Raw genomic sequence first — 19,492 nt, 5'->3', positions numbered from 1 at the left:
CACGGATCTTTCGCAACTGACCAATGAAGGATCGCTGAGCCAGTTTGCTGCCTAACCAACATCGACGATTCAAACGATCAATCTGTTTTCATCCGTAGAATTGACGACGCCTCGTATGCTCCGTAGAGTCTTGAGAGATGAACGCAATAAAACGCAGGTATAACCTCGACGGCAGTTTCTCCGGTGTGGCCGAAAGCTCAGTCAATGGCGTGAAGGTATCAGCCATGTTGGCGGTGAGGATTGAGGAAGCGCCGATGGAAGAAACACGGGAGAAAAACGCATTCGGTTGTCGCATGCGCGCAGAGGTTGGTTCTCGAGCAGCGTGATAGTGGAACAAGTACTGAATGCATACGTACGTGCCAGACGGACTGGTGTGAGTACCGAGCAGCTCTGCCTATTAGAATCGTTCTATAGTTCCTACATAGAACCCGAGGAGTTGTGTGCGGACGGACGGATTGTCACATCGGTAACGGTCATAAATATACGACATCCGTAGCCATGGCTGCGCTAAAAACATTGACGAACAAGTTTTTCCAATTAATACCTGAGTAGTACCGAGTTTCCTAATCGATCCCCACACTATTGTCACGTGCCACGGTGTATTGGTGATTCCCGAGTGAAATCCACGGGGGAATTTAACATACCAAAACTTTGCCTATATGTCCTCGTTGGTGGTGTGCATTCGTTGTGTGACGAAATTACGTGATGGTCTCTAAGGTGGATGTAAATATCGGGTGCGAGGCTCGGTTTGGTACTTATCACGCTAAAGATATGAGTGAAAAAGGTGACAAGGATTTTGAGTTCGCTATACCACCAGAGGCCCCAGTCTTTGAGCCAACAGCGGAGGAATTCCTCGACCCCCTTGGCTACATCTCCAAGATTCGTCCGATTGCCGAAAAATCGGGAATTTGCAAAATAAAACCACCGCCAGTGAGTAATTACAACGATGCGACAGCCCTCCCCGCCTCACCCCTCATCTAGGAGGCCTTTCGCCCTTTATCGTCCCCCCCCTTTCCCTATGCCGTAGAGATGTTAAAATCCAGCGTCGACGAACCGTATGTGTTTGAGGGCTTTGAGAAAGGAAAGCGAAAAGTGATGTAGATGCGATAAAAATGTGTAACAAAAAAAAAATACTATGTACACACACGCGCTCACACCCTCTTTGGATGGATACCTTATTGTTCGGGATGAAAAAAATCTCCCACAATCACCCGTATCCACATGGGCTAGAGTTGTACGATTGAATACGCGATGAAAGGAACAAATGCGGAGTAAATAAATAAATAACATTGGCAGAAACGGGATTCTGTTTGTCGATTTGCTTTCTCATTGCTCTGACGATGCTAACATTGGACGTTAATTTTGGGAAATCGCGTAAACAAATGACATCTAGGTATATTAAATGCTGCGTCTTCTCGACTGTTCCTGTGACTGACATAACGTTTCGTCATTATCTCACGTCCTCTCACAAACGTTAATGTCGCACTTTTACAGTTGTAAACTGTCATTAGAAATATTCTTCCGGAAGAATAATTAATTATTGTTGTATTTGGTGTCGTTTTTCTTTACTGACCGATTTTCTTTCTTTCTTTCTTTTTTTTTTCTTCTCTTTTTGTTTTTCGAACACCTATGCTACCTCTTTCTTTCTACTCGGGCGAAACTACCACCGATGTTAATCTCACCAGCGTGTTACATCCACAAACTATAGCTATATCGATGCACATAATGGTCGTTCGTCATTTTACGATTAGCAAATTACTAGATGAATAAATTTTTATCGCAGCCGCGATCCGCTTATCATCGAGAAAAATTTGAAATGGTGTAAACCGAGAAAATCGGAAACAACAAATAAAAACAAGAAACGTCAATCCAACGACAATGTTTATACGCATACATTATTACCTGTAACGATAAAATCGATCGAAGTTGTTATACCTGATACAGCCATTATTTTTCTTGCATTAAATGTCAAATGAGTTGCAAACCTCGGAAAATAAATCGCCGTGAGCGCATTCGGTCAATTTGTAATTCCGTTACTCAATTTACAAGCGTCTGACGATTGTCGAATCCGTCGAAAGAAAATGAAAGATGATGTCCATTTTGTTTTATGTAGGTATAACGGACATTGCATATCCGTGCGCGTACTGTAAGGAAAAGAAAGGTGAAAAGTAATCAACGGCAAACGAAGAGCTGTCGTTGTTTATATTGCGAATGCCCCTGTTAATTGTGTCTTATTTCTTCTCTAAACAAGAAATTATACGTTACGCTTGCATTACCATTTTATCAATCCAAGAGACAAATCCTACCTCAAGTCTGCTATATCCAATAATTTAGTAAAGTAGGAGTTTGCGAACCGAACCGAAAACTAAGGTCGGCTTCAACTGTCGAGATTTGAAATTAGAACAAAACAGTAATCCAAATGCATCCGTGTTTTATTGCCATTGCTAAGGGCAAAGGGCGAGCGTCAGAGGGGCGGAAGGGGGGAGGACGCTTACCGTTATAGATTCGGCGTATAATTTGTATGACGAAACATGCGATTGCATAGTTTAAAAATAAACGGGAAAAACTATAATAGAATTTTCACCATTTATTATGTAATTGTCGACAGTCGAACCACTATGTACAATAAATTTTTCCAAAACTGTAAAATGTTTAATTCCAATTTACAAACTAAAGAAAATAAGTAAATAAGTAGAACCAAGTTTCCAGTTTGCTCATTAAATTCAATATTTTTTTTTTCCACAGAATTGGCAACCACCTTTTGCCGTTGACGTTGACAAATTCAAATTTGTACCAAGAATTCAGAGGTTAAACGAACTTGAAGCAAAGACCAGAATAAAGCTGAATTTTTTAGATCAAATAGCCAAATTTTGGGAGCTTCAAGGATCATCGTTGAAAATTCCACTGGTTGAACGTAAAGCTTTAGACTTGTACTCCTTACACAGAATTGTCACCGAGGAAGGTAAAGGATTGTTTTTATCGTCCTTTCTCAGTTACCTGTGATTTAACGATAATACTAATACTTTGTAATATTGTTTCATAGGTGGCATTGAAACAGTTACTAAAGAAAGAAGATGGGCAAAGATTGCAAACAGGATAGGATATCCATCCGGTCGAAGCGTTGGAAGTATTTTAAAAAACCACTATGAAAGAATTTTGTATCCCTTTGATGTTTTCAAGCAAGGGAAAACCTTGACTGACATTGTAAGTATCTTCAGCTTAAATTTGCAACTGACTTATCAATGTAGTGTTTATTCATTTAATCAGTAATAAATCATTTGTACTGTCTCCAAAAGAAAACAGAAAAAAAAAAACGCGTTGGCCTCCAGACATTTTATGCAGAGCTGATGGTACAATTTTTGTTTATTTTCAACTATGTGAAGTTCCTGAATTGGACTCTATTAATCAAAAACAAACATTAAATGGTCCAAAGCTTACCCTAATATTGTGATTTTTTTTTAGAAAATTGAGCCAGAGGGTGACGTGAATGAAAAAAAGGACAGGGATTATAAGCCTCATGGAATAATATCGAGACAGCAAATAAAACCACCAAATGAAAAATTTTCACGGCGTTCCAAGCGATTTGCTGGTACGGATGAAAAACCAGAATTAGTCACAGACAGCACATCACCTATTAAGCAAGAAGATTGCAAAGATGAGTGCGATTCTGACAGTGAAAAGGATAAAGATAACAGCAAAGAGCTTAAAAAATTGCAGTTTTACGGACCTGGTCCGAAAATGGCCGGTTTTAATACCAAAGATGTAAAAAAACCTAGCAAAACCAGAGGCGTCAAATTACACTATGATTTTGACCCGGTAAATGAATTCAATTTTTCACGTGTTGAGAAATAAATAATTGTTTGTTTATCGGTGTATTACAGCTTACTAAAGATCTCCTATATTTTTGCACATTCTTATTCCTTTGTCCTTTTTTTTTTTCACAGCTTGCCAAATACATTTGCCACAACTGTGGTAGAGGCGATACAGAGGAGAGCATGCTGTTGTGCGACGGATGCGACGACAGCTATCACACCTTCTGCCTTATGCCACCATTAACCGAAATACCAAAGGGTGATTGGCGATGTCCAAAATGCGTCGCCGAAGAAGTCTCAAAGCCTATGGAAGCCTTTGGATTTGAACAAGCTCAGCGTGAATATACGCTGCAACAATTTGGCGAAATGGCCGATCAGTTCAAAAGCGATTACTTCAACATGCCTGTACACGTAAGCATCATATTTTCATTCAATTTCAAATTACTCTCTCGAGTTACGTCTTTAAACGGTAATTTTTTTCAGATGGTACCGACTCCTTTGGTCGAAAAGGAATTCTGGCGGATTGTTTCTTCGATAGATGAAGATGTGACCGTCGAGTATGGGGCTGATTTGCACACAATGGATCATGGCTCCGGTTTCCCGACGAAGACCAGTGTCAATTTGTTCACGTGCGATCAGGAGTACGCCGAATCTTCGTGGAATTTGAATAATTTACCCGTTCTACATGGAAGCGTGCTGGGACACATCAATGCAGACATTAGCGGGATGAAAGTTCCCTGGATGTACGTTGGCATGTGCTTTGCCACCTTTTGTTGGCACAACGAAGATCATTGGAGTTATTCCATAAACTATCTACACTGGGGAGAGCCCAAGACTTGGTACGGAGTTCCTGGATCTCAGGCGGAAAGATTTGAACATTCCATGAAATCTGCTGCCCCGGAATTATTCCACAGCCAACCGGACCTTCTCCACCAACTCGTCACTATTATGAACCCTAACATACTGATGAATGAAGGTGAATATTACAGGACAATTATAAACGCCCATTGAATATGGTATAAGAAAATTATCACGTTTTAACTGATCCTGCTGATTCGACATTTCGTTGTCAATTTACTCTCTTTCCTACCAGTTTTACACTTATAGATGGCAAGTTCAACAATTCACTGCATTCGGGAAAAAATTCAATTTGTCCATATCACATCTACTTGTGACAATTCTTAAAGTATTGAAAAATTCGCTTCAGTTTCACTCAGGGCACCAGTGCTATCTTTGAATGCTCCCATGACACAGGCTCCAGAGTTTTTGTCCAATATATTCGTCAGGCTGCCATATTCACTTATTGTTCGACATCTCAACGTAACATTTTTACTGTTCGATTAAGTTCCTTTGGTTCTTTCAACTTCATATTGGTCTTTGCTTTAATTTACTTCAGAAAATCGTCGATGGCTGTACTGTCCTGGACCTGGTTGCTCGCCGAGATGCCAGCATACAAATAATCCAACCCCCATGTACATAGGTATCCGATTTCCTAACAACTTCCCTCTTCACGCCATCCCCCATCCTATTTACATCACCTGCTTATTACCTTATTATCTGCTATTTTTGTGAGCAGAAAATAAAAGTTAGTTTTTTATATTAAAAACTGGGCTAATCGAACGGATATTGACGAGTTATTTTATGGCATGAATTGACATCGAATCGAATATGTTGTACATCGACTCCATGAATTTATTTAAAATACCAACAGTTACGGGTGATAATAGTCAGAAAAGCAGCGATCAGTATAACGTTTGATAATTGTTGGAAAAAAAAAAAAAAAAAAACTTGTTTATAGTAGACCAAATTTTACAAAAGTGATTTACAGATCGCTCAGTTTTTACTATTGATTTGTGCTAACTGAAATTTCACCAAATAGATGGATCTCATTTCATTCAATATTGACGTTGAAATCGAATGGACGCAAACTTTTCTTTAACCACTGTTACTGTCTATGTTGTCCAGGAGTTCCAGTATTCAGAACGGATCAGCACGCAGGTGAATTTGTTGTTACGTTTCCAAGAGCCTATCACGCCGGCTTCAACCAAGGGTACAACTTTGCAGAGGCTGTCAATTTTGCTCCAGCTGATTGGGTAACACATATAAGGATTGAGAATCGTCGCTCGTTTATTATGACGTGATTAGACGCCTTGTGATTTCTTTTTGTTACAGTTGAAAATGGGACGGGAATGTATTTCACATTACTCTAACTTGAGACGCTTCTGCGTTTTCTCACATGACGAACTTGTCTGCAAAATGTCTCTGGACCCAGACTCCTTGGACATCGGTATAGCCACAGCAACATATCACGACATGCTTCAGATGGTCGACGATGAAAAAAAATTGCGAAAAAATCTTTTGGAATGGGTGAGTCTTATCCCAGTTTTTATTTTTCATAATCCTTATCATTTTACTTCATTTTATTCTTATTCTTTTGCTGGGAATAAACTTCAAATCGTGATAGACTCAAGAACCGAAGTGAAAACAGTCTTTCTTTGCCTCCACAAGAGTTTCAATTCTCTCTATTTCTAGTATCGAAATTTGCTACGGTACCCTTCATCAATAGACACAGCTAATTGACAGTAAATAATATAGTTTTATCATTCCACATTAAACTTCATCATTCCAAAAAATCAGATAATTGACTGCCCTATTGATATTTCTCATTTACAACGGTTTTTTTCCAACATAAAGTTGTATTTCTTGCGACTACGATTTTCGGCAACAAAATATGTTTCCAAATCAACCACTGTAAAAATTTGGAATTACCATTTACAGTAATGTTCATTAATGCCTTGGGCTTCCGGCTACCTTGTTTTCAGTCCGACACAAAATGCGAGCTCGGTTCTATATGAATTATGTAACAATGACTGACGATGCAGCCAACGTGAGAGATTGAGAGTCATTGTCACATAATTCGTATAGAATCGAACTCGCATTTTATTTTGGACCGAAAACAAGTTAGCTGAAAGCCCAAGGTATTAATGAACACATTGATTATTCAAAAATCGTAGTTCAACATTTGAAAAATTGATACTCCAAAAGAACCGTAACTTTGGGTTTTGTATGAACGAAGCGCAAGATCACTCCTAATCAAATACAAATCAATACATCTGTAGTCTGTTATTCAGCAATAACAGTATCTCAGGAACGGCATTAGTTTAATTTATTTTTTCCATACCGTTCAAGATTAAGGCTCCTAGGTTTAATTTGATCATCGTTGCTCGCTACTCTCATTAGTTGTAACATATTAGTTATACGTTGAAATAATGTATCTCGAAACGAGGATTGACGGAATCAAAGAATCCCCATCCGTAGGCATATTTACACATGCATATATATACAACTGTGAGGTTATATAAAGAATAGAAGGAGGAGAGTTATCAGGAACTGAGTATAGCCAAATGGAAACTGGTCAGCTTATGTTGTTGAGAAGAGTAGTACATTCCCGTTTCCCCACATGCCACATGCCAACAGGCACACAGAGAGGTGCGATGTATTGCCAGTTCGCTGAACATTGTCATATCCCAGCTCCACTTATAAGTTTTAATTGATGCCTTTGCTTACGTACATATTACTTTTTCCATAACTTGCGTATAACTGGCTTGCACTACACCCTTATTGTTCGCACTATCTTAAGCAGAATCTGATCCCCATTATACTTATCCAGTTTTATTTATCGTTCACCAATGATACTCTGTTGTTCTTCAACATTTGTTACGTAATATGATTAGGTGAGTCCAGGTTATGTTTTTTTTCATACTACATCAATCGACTTATGGGTATTCAAGCGATAATACACTGTTGACAAATCACCACGACATTTGCTATTTACTCCTAGGAATAGTACCATTCGCACGTATACTCTATCGCCTTGCTTTCATCCTTTGTACAACCTGGTTTGCACTTTGCACGTTTCTTTTTTACTCATTCACAACGTTTGTTGTCAAACAGTACGAGTATCGAAAGATAAGACAGATGCTACTCCGTGTATCTACTTTCTATTTCAATATTGAGCACGATTTTTAACAAGTGATTCAAATTCTTGGATTCAATTGCAAAGTAAGTCATACAAACTTGATTTTATAATAACCGAATGGTAATCGATTTGTTGGTTCCAGCGTTACGCTTCCTCTTCTATTATTCCGTACACCGCACATAAACTACACAATACTGTGAACCTTTGCTTATAAGTAATTTTTGTCATTTATCTTCGGCTTGTTTGTTTTAGGGCGTAACAGAAGCAGAGCGCGAAGCTTTTGAACTTTTACCGGACGATGAGAGGCAATGCGAGGCATGTAAAACTACCTGTTTCTTAAGTGCGGTAACGTGCGCCTGCCATAACTCGCAGCTCGTTTGTTTGAGGCATTTTACCGACCTCTGCGACTGCCCGCCGGAAAAACATACTCTCAGATATCGTTACACGCTCGATGAGTTGCCCATAATGTTGCAAAAGCTTAAACTGAAAGCGGAGTCGTTCGACTCATGGGTCACCAAAGTGAAGGAAGCAATGGACCCGAAAGGAGACAAAATCGAACTTACGGAACTCAAAGAATTGCTCAACGAAGCTGAAGTCAAGAAGTTTCCAGAAAGCGAATTACTTACCGCTCTTACTACCGCTGTACAAGATGCTGAAAAATGCGCCAGCGTTGCTCAGCAGCTGTTGAACAACAAGCAGCGAACAAGGTTTGCACTATTTTAGTCATTGCATGATCTGTATAAATTGAAAACTTCGTCGTAATCTGATAAACTTTAGTGGTTTTTACTCAATCTTGTTTACTTTTGTATGGAAACAGGACTAGGCAGTCTGTAGACACAAAATATAAACTAACTGTCGAAGAGTTGACCTTGTTTTACAAAGAAATAACAAATCTCTGCTGCGAATTGAAAGAATCTGATGGTGTTAAATACATATTAGACCAAGTAGTTCAATTTCAAAAGGATGCCGAGGAATTGGAAAGTAAAGATGAAATTACGGACATCGAGAAGCTGGAGAAATGCATTGACTTCGGTGATTCTATTTGCATTGAATTACCACAGCTTGTTAGACTAAAACAGGTATTTCTTCTTCGTTTTTTTTTTTTTTTTCACGAAGTATGGCTTATGTGGATTTGAAACATGAATTTATGATAAAATTCATTTTTGATCAACGTCTGTGGGCCAACAGTTTTTCAACGTTTTGTTCTCTTCTTTGGCCATTCCTCAATTGTTTTTGCACTTCGTTTTGTAGAGATTGGTGCAGACGCAGTGGCTGGAAGAAGTGAAATCTATTCAGGACGAACCAAAATCAGCCAGTCACGAGGATCTTGTAAAGCTGGTAGAAAAAGGGATGACAATCCCGCCACACGTTAGCATAGAAAACACGTTATCAAAGCTCCAGAATTTAATGATAGGTATAGAAAAGTGGGAAGATAAGGCGAAAGGGTATCTGCAAAATAAAAATCGTCAGACCATCGCTACGATAGAAGATTTCTTGAAAGAAGCCGACGAAATCGACGCCTATCTACCAAACCTAGACAATTTACAAGACATTTTAACAAAGGCCAAAAACTGGACTCAAAACGTTCAGGATATTCAAGCCAAGGAGAATTATCCTTACTACGACACACTTGACGAACTTGTACGTAGGGGTAGAAACATACCGCTTCATTTAGACGCTCTGCCGATCCTAGAGTCGACGTTGTCTCAAGCTAAAGTTTGGAAAGAAAGAACAGCTCGAACATTTCTCAGAAAGAATTCTCACTATACCTTAATGGAAGCTCTCTCTCCAAGAATCGGAGTAGGTGTGCAAGCTATGAAGACGAAGAGAAACAAGGGAGAGGAGACGGTCGGCGCCGTGTTTGTGTGTGATACAAAATTGGACGATACTAATGACTCCGCGAATGTTGTCGCGGCGTTCAAACTCGCCGAGCAGCGTGAAATGGAAGCCATGAGGAATCTTAGAGAGAGGAATTTGACCAAGACTGAGATGGACGAATCGAGATATTGCGTCTGCCGAAGACCCCGATTTGGACTGATGCTACAGTGCGAACTTTGCAAGGATTGGTTTCACTGTAAAATGATTGCTCTTATTTATTATTCTGATAGACTCGCTAATTTGCGTATCCTAACAAAGTTTCATTTGTCAACAGCAAACTGTGTGCCTTTACCCAAAACCACGTACAAAGGGAAGCTACCGGTGTCGCGAGACACAAAGTTCTTGTGCCCGTGTTGTCTGAGATCACGCCGACCTCGTCTTGAGACGATATTAGCCCTTTTAGTGAGCTTACAAAAAATTCCCGTACGTTTGCCCGAGGGTGAAGCTCTGCAATGCCTCACCGAACGAGCGATGAACTGGCAGGTGCGTGTGTTGACAATAATTCAGTAAATCGAACTCTGTAATAACTAAATGTCCTGCCTATTCACCCCGACTTCCTTTACTTTCTTTCATATACAGGATCGCGCCAGGCAAGCTTTAGCAACTGAAGAATTATCTTCAGCGTTGGCGAAACTGTCGGTGTTATCTCAGAAGCTGGTTGAAGCAGCTGCAAGGGAAAAAACAGAAAAGATAATCAGCAGCGAGTTGAAAAAGGCTGCTAACAACCCGGAGCTCCATCAAAGAGTACAAGCCATCGCCCCACTTAGCGGTGTACATTCCGACGATAGTGTACCGAGTACTGCTGTAAGTTTTCATATTTGCATTACACGTTTTATGAGTAGTTGAGCAGTAATTTATTCGTGAATCACATTTTCGTATTGAATTCTTTCAGGACGATGATGACGACGTTGTTACCATCGAGGATGACGAGCCTACTTGTAGTATGTTTAATAGTAACGAACACGATTATTCGTACGGTAAATTGTTATACATTTTCTCTAATAACATAATTTACCTCTGCGATAAACGATTTTTTTCGAATTACGGGTTAGAATATTTTCTTGATAAAGATTTGACTGTTCATTGAGCTACTGTTGGCACTGAGCATATGCGATCAATCTCTTAGCTTTTTTTGTACAAGATCACACTTAATATTGGAAGTAAATTTCAATGGAAGTTTTATGTTTAAAGTTAAGAGACACAGATTACAAATGCTTCTTTGACGCAGAAGATATTCTTATATACCCAAACAATTTTGCTGTAGAAGAGTCGGTTCGTTATGTTAATTTTTATATTTCTTCCAAACAATTTTTCACTGTTCTGTATTCATCATTCTTACCCTATGTATTTGCAGCTGCACATTAGACTAACATTTTCGTTTTCTTATTCCTTTCGACGCTCAGTTTCCAAGTTTCAACCCAACAAACTCCAAGGGCAAGACACTGACGCCGCAGTAGTTTTGTCAGAAAGTGCGAGGGGTCGGCTCGAGGAGTTAATGATGGAGGGCGATCTGCTCGAAGTAGCCTTGGATGAAACACAGCACATATGGAAGATACTGAGCCACACGAACATACCTAGCAGTGTGCAAAAGTATGCGACCTTCGAGGAAGTACAAGCAACGTTTAAGCACGACATGAAAGACGTTAAAAAACGCGGACGTAAACGTAAATCGGAAGAATTCGAGCTGCTGAAAAAGTTGGGCCGGCCAAAAGTCGACGAAAAAAATATCCTGAAACGTAAAGGATTGAATAAGGAAAAGAAAATTATCATGGCTGTCGGACAGATGAAACGCGGGCCGCGAAAGGTACCGAGTAATATAATTTTGTCATTCGTCACGGTTTCAAATCACATACATTCCTTCACAGTTAACCGGAATAATTTGGTTTGAAACTTCGAGTTCATTTTTGTTTATCAAAGGCTCATTCGGTTCTTAGAATATTGGCTAGCGCGATCTCAGATTAACAAACTTTACAGATGAAACGTAAGGAGGGCGAGGAAGGGCCCAAAAAACGCGGTGGTAACAGGAAGAAAACGAAACAAGACACTTCCGACGAAGAGGACGACTGTGCAGCTGTCAGTTGCCTCCGCCCTAGTGGTAAAAACATTTATCAAACCTCCACAAATTATCACTAGAAATCGGGAAAATTTTTTAAACAATCTTAGACTCATTAAGTCACATACTTTACATTAATTATTTATTTTCCTCATTAGGGCGCGAGGTCGATTGGGTCCAATGCGATGGAGGCTGTGATGGTTGGTTCCATATGCACTGCGTTGGCTTGGACCGTGCAGAAATAGCTGAAGAAGATGATTACATCTGTAGTAATTGCAAAGACAGCGATAATGTCATGGTACGATAAATTAATTAAAGTATTCCTCTACTTGATATTATTATTATTATTATTTTTATTTTTATTTTCTCTTCCCTACGTGTCCGTGAATTTTCGTCTCATCGTTATGCGGAAGACCGTTTCTTTCATTAATTCGCCCTGTTACCGCATCATTTTAATACTATTACTGCTACGCCTAAATAATAATAATTCAATAATTGTTGACATCAGTACAAACATTTTGAATATTCGTTTATTTCAAAATTTATGTTCGACTTTCACTAGGTATGAAAATTTGTGCATTACCCACTTTTTCATGATATACATGTACAGTGAAAGAAAAAGAAAAGAAAAAAAAAAACAATGGAAGAAAGAAAACAAAAAAAAAAATTATTATAAAAAATCAAATAAATGGTATAATGACGAGAACAAATTCCAAAACCATTATCTTTATCATTACTTACTTCTGTATTTTATATTTTTAAAACCTATTATTATTGTTTTATTATTATTATTATTATTATTATTGTCATTATTATTATGTTGAAATATTTATACGACACGACGAAATTAAAATCATTTAACAATTCGAACGTAGGTAATTGTTATTATTTCAACTATGTCCTGTATGTATAATATTGTAGAATGGTTTCAAAGTTTGAATCGTGGGATTAGATTTAAATTTTCTGTACAGAGTTCGATTTCCAAAGTTTACCAATTGTACTGGTGTCATGCCCCCCTCGAATGTATTTAGTTTGTCCCGACTGCGGCACCCATAATTAGCAAAAATAAAAACAATTCAGGGGAATGAAGTCAATTCTAATACCTTTTGTAACTACAGATAATTAAATTGCTACTATTGTTATGTTGATTCCATTTTGCTCTCCGTGCCAAGAAATTTAATTTGTATACTCCTAACAGTGAGAAAGCGTCGGATCTATTGCGCATGTGCAAATTCTGTATCCTCCATTGCTTTGGCGTATGGTTAATGGTTTACAGTGACATGAGAACCACTGCATCGATCAGACGTCGTGTGACAAGACGCGATGTATCTAACCTCGAATTTTCAGAGGACGCAGTATCTCATAATACTACTAATCTTAATCTAATTACCTCGTGGGTTTTACAGTACCATGAGAACCACTGCATGAAGTGTACGAGCAGTGTTTCTCATAATACTAAAAACCCGTATCGAGGAATGATTGTCCGTGTATATATACAAAATTTGCACAAGTGCAATATATCTGACGATTTCTCCCCGTCGAGTAATTCATCCTGTAAATTTTATAACACTCGCATTTCTTTCCCAAAGTAAAACAAAATGTTTGTATTTAATATATATTAACCTCCAGAGGTATTTTTTTTTTTTCCTCTTAATATTTGTTTTTCTACGTGCCAATCAACGTAGTTGCCACGTATAGATCACACTGCTGAATTATTAGGGCTGGATGCACTTCTTTCCCTTTCTCAATCTCAGGGATACAACAGCGGAGATACGGAACCGGAGATACAGGAAGCCTCACCATTCGTTGAGACGTATTAATCAGCTTCTTACTCTCAAGATCTCTGATGACGCAGTAGCTGGTTGTCCCATATATTGATCAGGATAAACGAGACCACACCGTTTTAAACATTCAACAGCCAGCTGTCAACACCGCACTCACACATGACAATGAACGTTTTCGTTCTCATTAATTGTCCTTCATTTTGTTATGCTCTGTTTTTTTTTCTCCAAATTTCAATTTATTTCTATGTTGTGTAGTTCTTGGATTCTCAGTCTTCCACCACGGTGTCTTGCCATTCAAAATTGGAACATTTCAAATTTTTAATCCTCTCTTTATCTCTACGTTTGTTTCTTGTGGCGATTAATAAAAGTAGAGTGAAATTAAAGTAAATACATGTGGCCAAGAATATCGAGAGGAAAACAGAGCCAAATAACTAATACTTTATCGAAACCATTTAGATTAAAAAAAAACTTTCAAACACCTGAAACCACTATATGATTAGTATCATTGTGGTTATTACAATTTTTGTTATTATTATTATTATTAGTATGATCGCACTTAGTCACGTAATAATTCCCATTTCGTCGAATTACTTGTTACAGAGTATCTTATTATACAATCTTTAATAATGTTTTCGTGAATATATGTACATATCTGATGTAACCATAACATCGCGAATTCTTAATAGATAAATGGCAATCATAGCACTTGACGAACTGCGATGTGGATCGGTCGATTACGTTGATTTCAGAACTTAATATTACGTTAGCATGTTTTGTGTGAGTGCCGATTCAAAATCTGTAACAACAACGCCAGTTTCGCTGTACATCTACGATATCGACTTGTATATCCGTCACCGGGTTGTAGATATAATAACGTTGTTAACTTAAATGTAATATAATTTTAGTGTCAGAACGACGATTTGTCTTGAATACAACTCGCAACAAGTTTAATTCAAGATCACAATCGCGTTATACGATCTTTATCAAACGTAGACAAGAAGTCCTAATTAAATTATAAGTTTAAAGTAACAAGAGTATGAAAAATAAAACCAACACTTTTCGTGCACGTATATTTTTATAGGCTCTGGATTAGATTTTTTCATTGATGAAGCAATCGATCGTATAGATATTTCATCAGTACGCCCTACAGAGTAAATAAAATACCGTATTCACGAAAGACTTCGTAGCTAACGTATCTGAGCTTTATCTGCAATGTAATTCCTTCGATGAACGTTGGATCGTACCGCAAAGTTTGGAATGATCGGTTGGTATGTTGTATGTATATGTACAATGCGTAACTTGTAAGGACATGGTATTAAATGGGTATGTTTTGGTATTTTACGACGGATTACAGTCTAGTCTTTAAGTATTTGTAAATATAACGTTTAGTCTAAAGTACATAATTATAGTTATTATATTAAAAGCTAAGCAAATCCATCTTCAATGAGTTTCAATGGTAACATCAACACCTGCACTACTAGAAAGCTTCAACTCGAATAAAAAAATCTGTAAACCTGTCCGGAATGTTTCAAATCGGTTCATATTTAATTTTTTCAGATGAGTAAAAAAAAGTCAATATCCAGCAATTCACTCATGTCAAAGTGATAAAACTGTTAACCGCACTTGATGCGCAATGTGCTTTATGTTTTCGTGGTATATGCTTGACATGATACGGTTCTTTTTTCTTCTACGTGTGTGATATTTTAAGGATGTACTGACATCCTGTTGAGTGGAAATAACTCATCTCTTGGAACATGGTGACCCAACCGACACACTAGATTACTTTATCTTTGATGTGAATTAATCACAGTTTCTCGTTTCAACGATCTCGCAGTAATATCAAAGAGAATTGTAATATTCTGCAAATTTATCAGTCATTCTTTCTTAGATATAATTTCATGAAATGCCTGAGTACACGCAAGCTGGGTTTCACAGCGATAAACATGATTTTCGAACCATGTTCATCGTTCATTTCGTTTTCCTTGTGTTCGTTTAGTCTTTTCATTTGTCTACCTGTCAGAGTTCGGGTATACCGCGAAACTTTTTCACGCGGTATAAACCCACATAAATACATAAATACGATATATAAGTACTATCGAATAATAGAAGGGGTGCGCACTGAAAAATTTTTTACACAGAAGAATGCGGTATGAGAATATATGTATAGACATTTATAATAACGTAAATACATATAGTCAAAATCATTACTATATTTATATTTATATATACATCTAGTATTTAGTAGACATGTTTAACTGTAAGTTACAACAGAATTCCATAAAATACCAACTTGATATCTATCAATTTGTCTGATTAAAAATTACGGTACATATAAATGCATACATACACATACATATACTTATAGTATTATCGAAAGAAGATGAATTCGTGTGATTAGTATATGTAACTTAGTATGCAGTAGATAACCAATACTATATTGTATTACATGTATGTCATTATTATCATCGTCAATAACGATTTTTACACAGGCACATATACACTACTAAAAACTATTTTTAATTATATAAACAATGAAAAAAGGTGTCCATATAAAACATACGACGATTATTTAATTTATGCCTGATGTGACAAACCAAAAAAATCAAATAAACATATAATGAAATTAAGTGTACCTACTTCGAGAAAACATTTTGCGAAAGATTTCAGACACAGAATACAAAATACGAGCGAGAATGGATCGAAATTTTTTTAATTTCTATACAATCGTGGTATGTATATGTATTTACATTACTGAAGATCCGGTATACAAAAAATTGATAGACAAATATTCCTAAACGATCGATCGAGCTTAAGTTGAAACTTTTGGTGACGATTTTGCCCATTTGTATTTTCTCCCAGTTTTCGCATTCGAGTGAATTGTAGAAATATCTCCCTTACTGATAGTATATAGTACGATTACCATGATACCTGGGACATGTAGTCGAGGTAATCAAATAAGACTAGTAAAGAAAAAAAAAGATAAATTCACGACTGTCCCACTTTAAATTAAATTCGGATGTACACAAAGATAATATAGATATATTTATGACGTCTATAGAAAAACGATATCATGACTATACGTGCTGAGATTATATTGGAATATGGGCCAATTGTTGTATAGCTTGTTACATCCCCTGTAAATCATTGAATCATAATAATAATTATTATTATTATAGCTGTAATACTAACAATAATAAAATAATATAGTATCACGATCAAAGTATATTTAGTGTGTGTATTTTTTTCCGATTGAAGGATGCACAAGCATTCGCACATGCATTTGATCGGTACATTCCTCGAATTATTATCGAAGTATGAGGGGAGGGGGACAAAGAATGATTCGTCCGAAAATATAATCCTCATACATTTCTTTTATCTGCAAAGCATAATTGTACCGTAGTAACGTAATCGTAACCATAAAACCACCGTGTGACTTTACAAGGGAAAATATCCGAAACGTTGTGTATACTCAGAATTTAATCGTACGCGGTGAAGGAAATACCGGATAATATAACATACGTGTATATTATATCGACGCGCGTGGTGACACATGTTTGAGAAAACGCATTTGCGAACTTCCTGCGAGAGCACGGGGGACGGTGTATATCCCCATCAATCACCAAGGAATGATTCATCCGTGGTCAGTCTTCCCGCGAGAATTGTTGAACAGAACGGAGAAGATGTATAATATTCCATTAATCGGTTTGGTCACGCGTGTCGTGTCTTGCCTCATCGCAAAAGAGAAATGGAAACTACGGTAAATGCGTAATCATCCAGACGTTACGGACTAGAAACTGCCAGCGCGAATTGTACTTGTTCTCTGACTTTACTGCGACATGGTCAGCTTTTGGCATGTTCAGCGTTTTGAAAATAGCATCCCTGTGCTAATTACACACTAGTTAAATTTTTCAGTGGGACAGTGGGATGGTCATCGTGAGCGTTCCACCTCAAAAATTTCTATGTCCTTTCATTTGTTTCCATTTCCTAGCCTTATGACTTATCACAGTTTATTTGCAACTTTAAATGATCTTTGTTACTTCGTGATTTGTGATCGGCGACCCCAAAAACTCCGAGTAACAAAATTCAGGCCAAAATGTTGCGCTGAAAAATGTGTGACTGAAAAGATTAGTTACGGCAGATTTTCCGTATACGCGGTAAAATAACGTATAATTTTCGAAGGTTCAACGCTTTGAAAACATCTGCATCAGTACGCACCCTCCGGGTTAATTTTCGGCGAGTCACACCTGACGTCGTGAAACATCGCGACATGTGGTACGTATGCGGGGATCATACGCTGCATGTCGTGAGTCAACGATTGACGATTCAACCCTTGCGCAAATTTGAATGGAAAAGTGTTGACACCTCTTCTCGGCACAATTGAGAATAACAAATGACAATCCTCATACCCAGCGGAGGATCGAGTGTATAATCTGTGCCTGACATTTTTCATTTTTTGTGAATGGGCAAGATATTGAATTGCGAAAATACCGAACATTCAAAAAGTCGACTTTTCAAATGTCAGACTCGTGCATTTTTCGAGAATTTACGAATCCAAATTTACCAACATCGACTGATCAAAGACTCGAAAGGTCAAAATTCCGAAACCCACTGACGATAAGACAGAATGGACAAAATACCGAAGGGTTCCAAGACGTCGGAAATGGATTTATTCTTTCCAACGTCATCATTTGTAGCTAATAGATGGCGTTATGCTTGTAAAGTGACACGAGGGCGCGTTACGTGAATGCGGAACAAAATTTAAAGTAATAATGTCTTAAATAAATTAAACGTACGGGGAAAAAGATTTACTCTATAAATGTTATTAAATAGATGTTGCCATTCCTTTGCTTTCTTTTTTTCTCTAATGACACAGACGGTTTTCTAATGCAATGAGATAATCTTGATAAAACTAGCATCGAGTTGACGAATTTCACAAATCCCGAATTCTCAGGAGATTCGGTATTTCCTCCTTTCGGGATTCTGGTCCTTCTGCATTTTGCGGATCGAGATTTTGCTCCTTCCGAAGTTTGACTTTTGAGAAATAAGTCTTTTGCTTTTTCGACTGTTCGAAGTATTAGCCTCTCTCAATTTTTTATTTCGGAACTTTCATTTTCCGATAGTTCTTAAAATACTTTTTCGAATAATAGAGCGTTCGCTTAAGGGGAGATATACACCTAGAAAATTGAAAAAATCGATTTTTTTTTTTTTACATTTTCTGAAAGTTTAAGGTCCTTAGAATATTTGGTGAAAATCGCAAATTAATTCTTCGAAAAATAAGGCAGTTATAACCGAGAACTGGAAACGTTAGATTTCTTTTGTGATAGAATTGTACAGTGCTCCCCCCCTAAGAAGGTCGAATTCGTCGTCGGCAACAAGCTTTAGATGCAATGGGAATTCCGTCGACTGTAGAAGACCTACACTATGGGCCTGGTATTGATGATTCCATGTAAGTTTAAAATTTCATGATTTTTTAATTCCTAAAATTTCAAACGTGTTTTTCTCAAAACTACGTTTTTCAAAGCGGTACCCAAAATTTCTCAAAAACCAATGTACCGATTGCTTTGAAATTTTTTGTGGTCATTCTATATAATATTACCTAGTATTTGTCATAGGATTTTTTTTTTTGGTTACTTACTCTTCATTTTATAGCCAAAGTAATTACACGTTTAAGGCCCGAAAATCGTTACCTATATTCAAATGGCCGCCATTTTGTTAAAAACCAATAATTTTGAAATCGGCTAGACAAGTACTAGATTATAGTATCTTATTTAATAATCTTTTTTTTTTTTTTTTTTTTAGATGATTTTTGAAGATACGCCAGTGGGTACCGTGTGCGCCGATTTTTTCAAGGACCTCCAAGAATCCTACGATATCCTTGTATCTTTTTGATATTTGTACATAAAAAAAATTTGACATATATTTGAATGTATGTACTTTTAGATAATGAAAACTCTGATCTAAAATAAATGATTACTTTTCTTTGAAA

The 19,492-nt window shown here is 37.4% G+C and overlaps 1 protein-coding gene across 4 annotated transcripts; it reads left to right on the top strand.

The window, feature by feature from the left end:
• The first annotated feature begins 221 nt into the window (after positions 1-221).
• Kdm5 (Lysine demethylase 5) lies at positions 222-16,729 on the top strand. Of its 4 annotated transcripts, none has more exons than XM_069136071.1 (18): positions 222-930; positions 2,746-2,962; positions 3,044-3,204; positions 3,463-3,816; positions 3,945-4,223; positions 4,296-4,788; positions 5,778-5,905; positions 5,985-6,179; positions 8,044-8,498; positions 8,609-8,870; positions 9,043-9,865; positions 9,944-10,152; positions 10,249-10,473; positions 10,562-10,610; positions 11,073-11,473; positions 11,644-11,764; positions 11,881-12,020; positions 13,408-16,729. In XM_069136071.1, the coding sequence occupies exons 1-18, from the start codon at positions 706-708 to the stop codon at positions 13,540-13,542; spliced, it is 4,872 nt and encodes a 1,623-aa protein (XP_068992172.1). In that variant the 5' UTR covers positions 222-705; the 3' UTR covers positions 13,543-16,729. The 4 variants fall into 4 exon arrangements, with proteins under 4 accessions (XP_068992172.1, XP_068992173.1, XP_046482404.1 ...); XM_069136072.1 differs by having other exon boundaries at positions 10,562-10,646; positions 13,477-16,729; XM_046626448.2 differs by having other exon boundaries at positions 10,562-10,646.
• The last annotated feature ends 2,763 nt before the right edge of the window (positions 16,730-19,492 follow it).

This window comes from Neodiprion pinetum, chromosome 5, assembly GCF_021155775.2.
Source record: "Neodiprion pinetum isolate iyNeoPine1 chromosome 5, iyNeoPine1.2, whole genome shotgun sequence".
NCBI lineage: Eukaryota > Metazoa > Arthropoda > Insecta > Hymenoptera > Diprionidae > Neodiprion > Neodiprion pinetum.
This window is presented reverse-complemented; position numbering and strand designations above follow the sequence as displayed.

Bases quoted from the DNA above. Each gene is read 5' to 3' on its own strand.
- Kdm5 (XM_046626448.2), top strand. From the start codon at position 706: ATGGTCTCTAAGGTGGATGTAAATATCGGGTGCGAGGCTCGGTTTGGT. The intron at 3,817-3,944 runs GTAAATGAATTC...TTTTTTTCACAG, and splicing joins TACACTATGATTTTGACCCG to CTTGCCAAATACATTTGCCA. The intron at 11,765-11,880 runs GTAAAAACATTT...TTTCCTCATTAG, and splicing joins CAGTTGCCTCCGCCCTAGTG to GGCGCGAGGTCGATTGGGTC.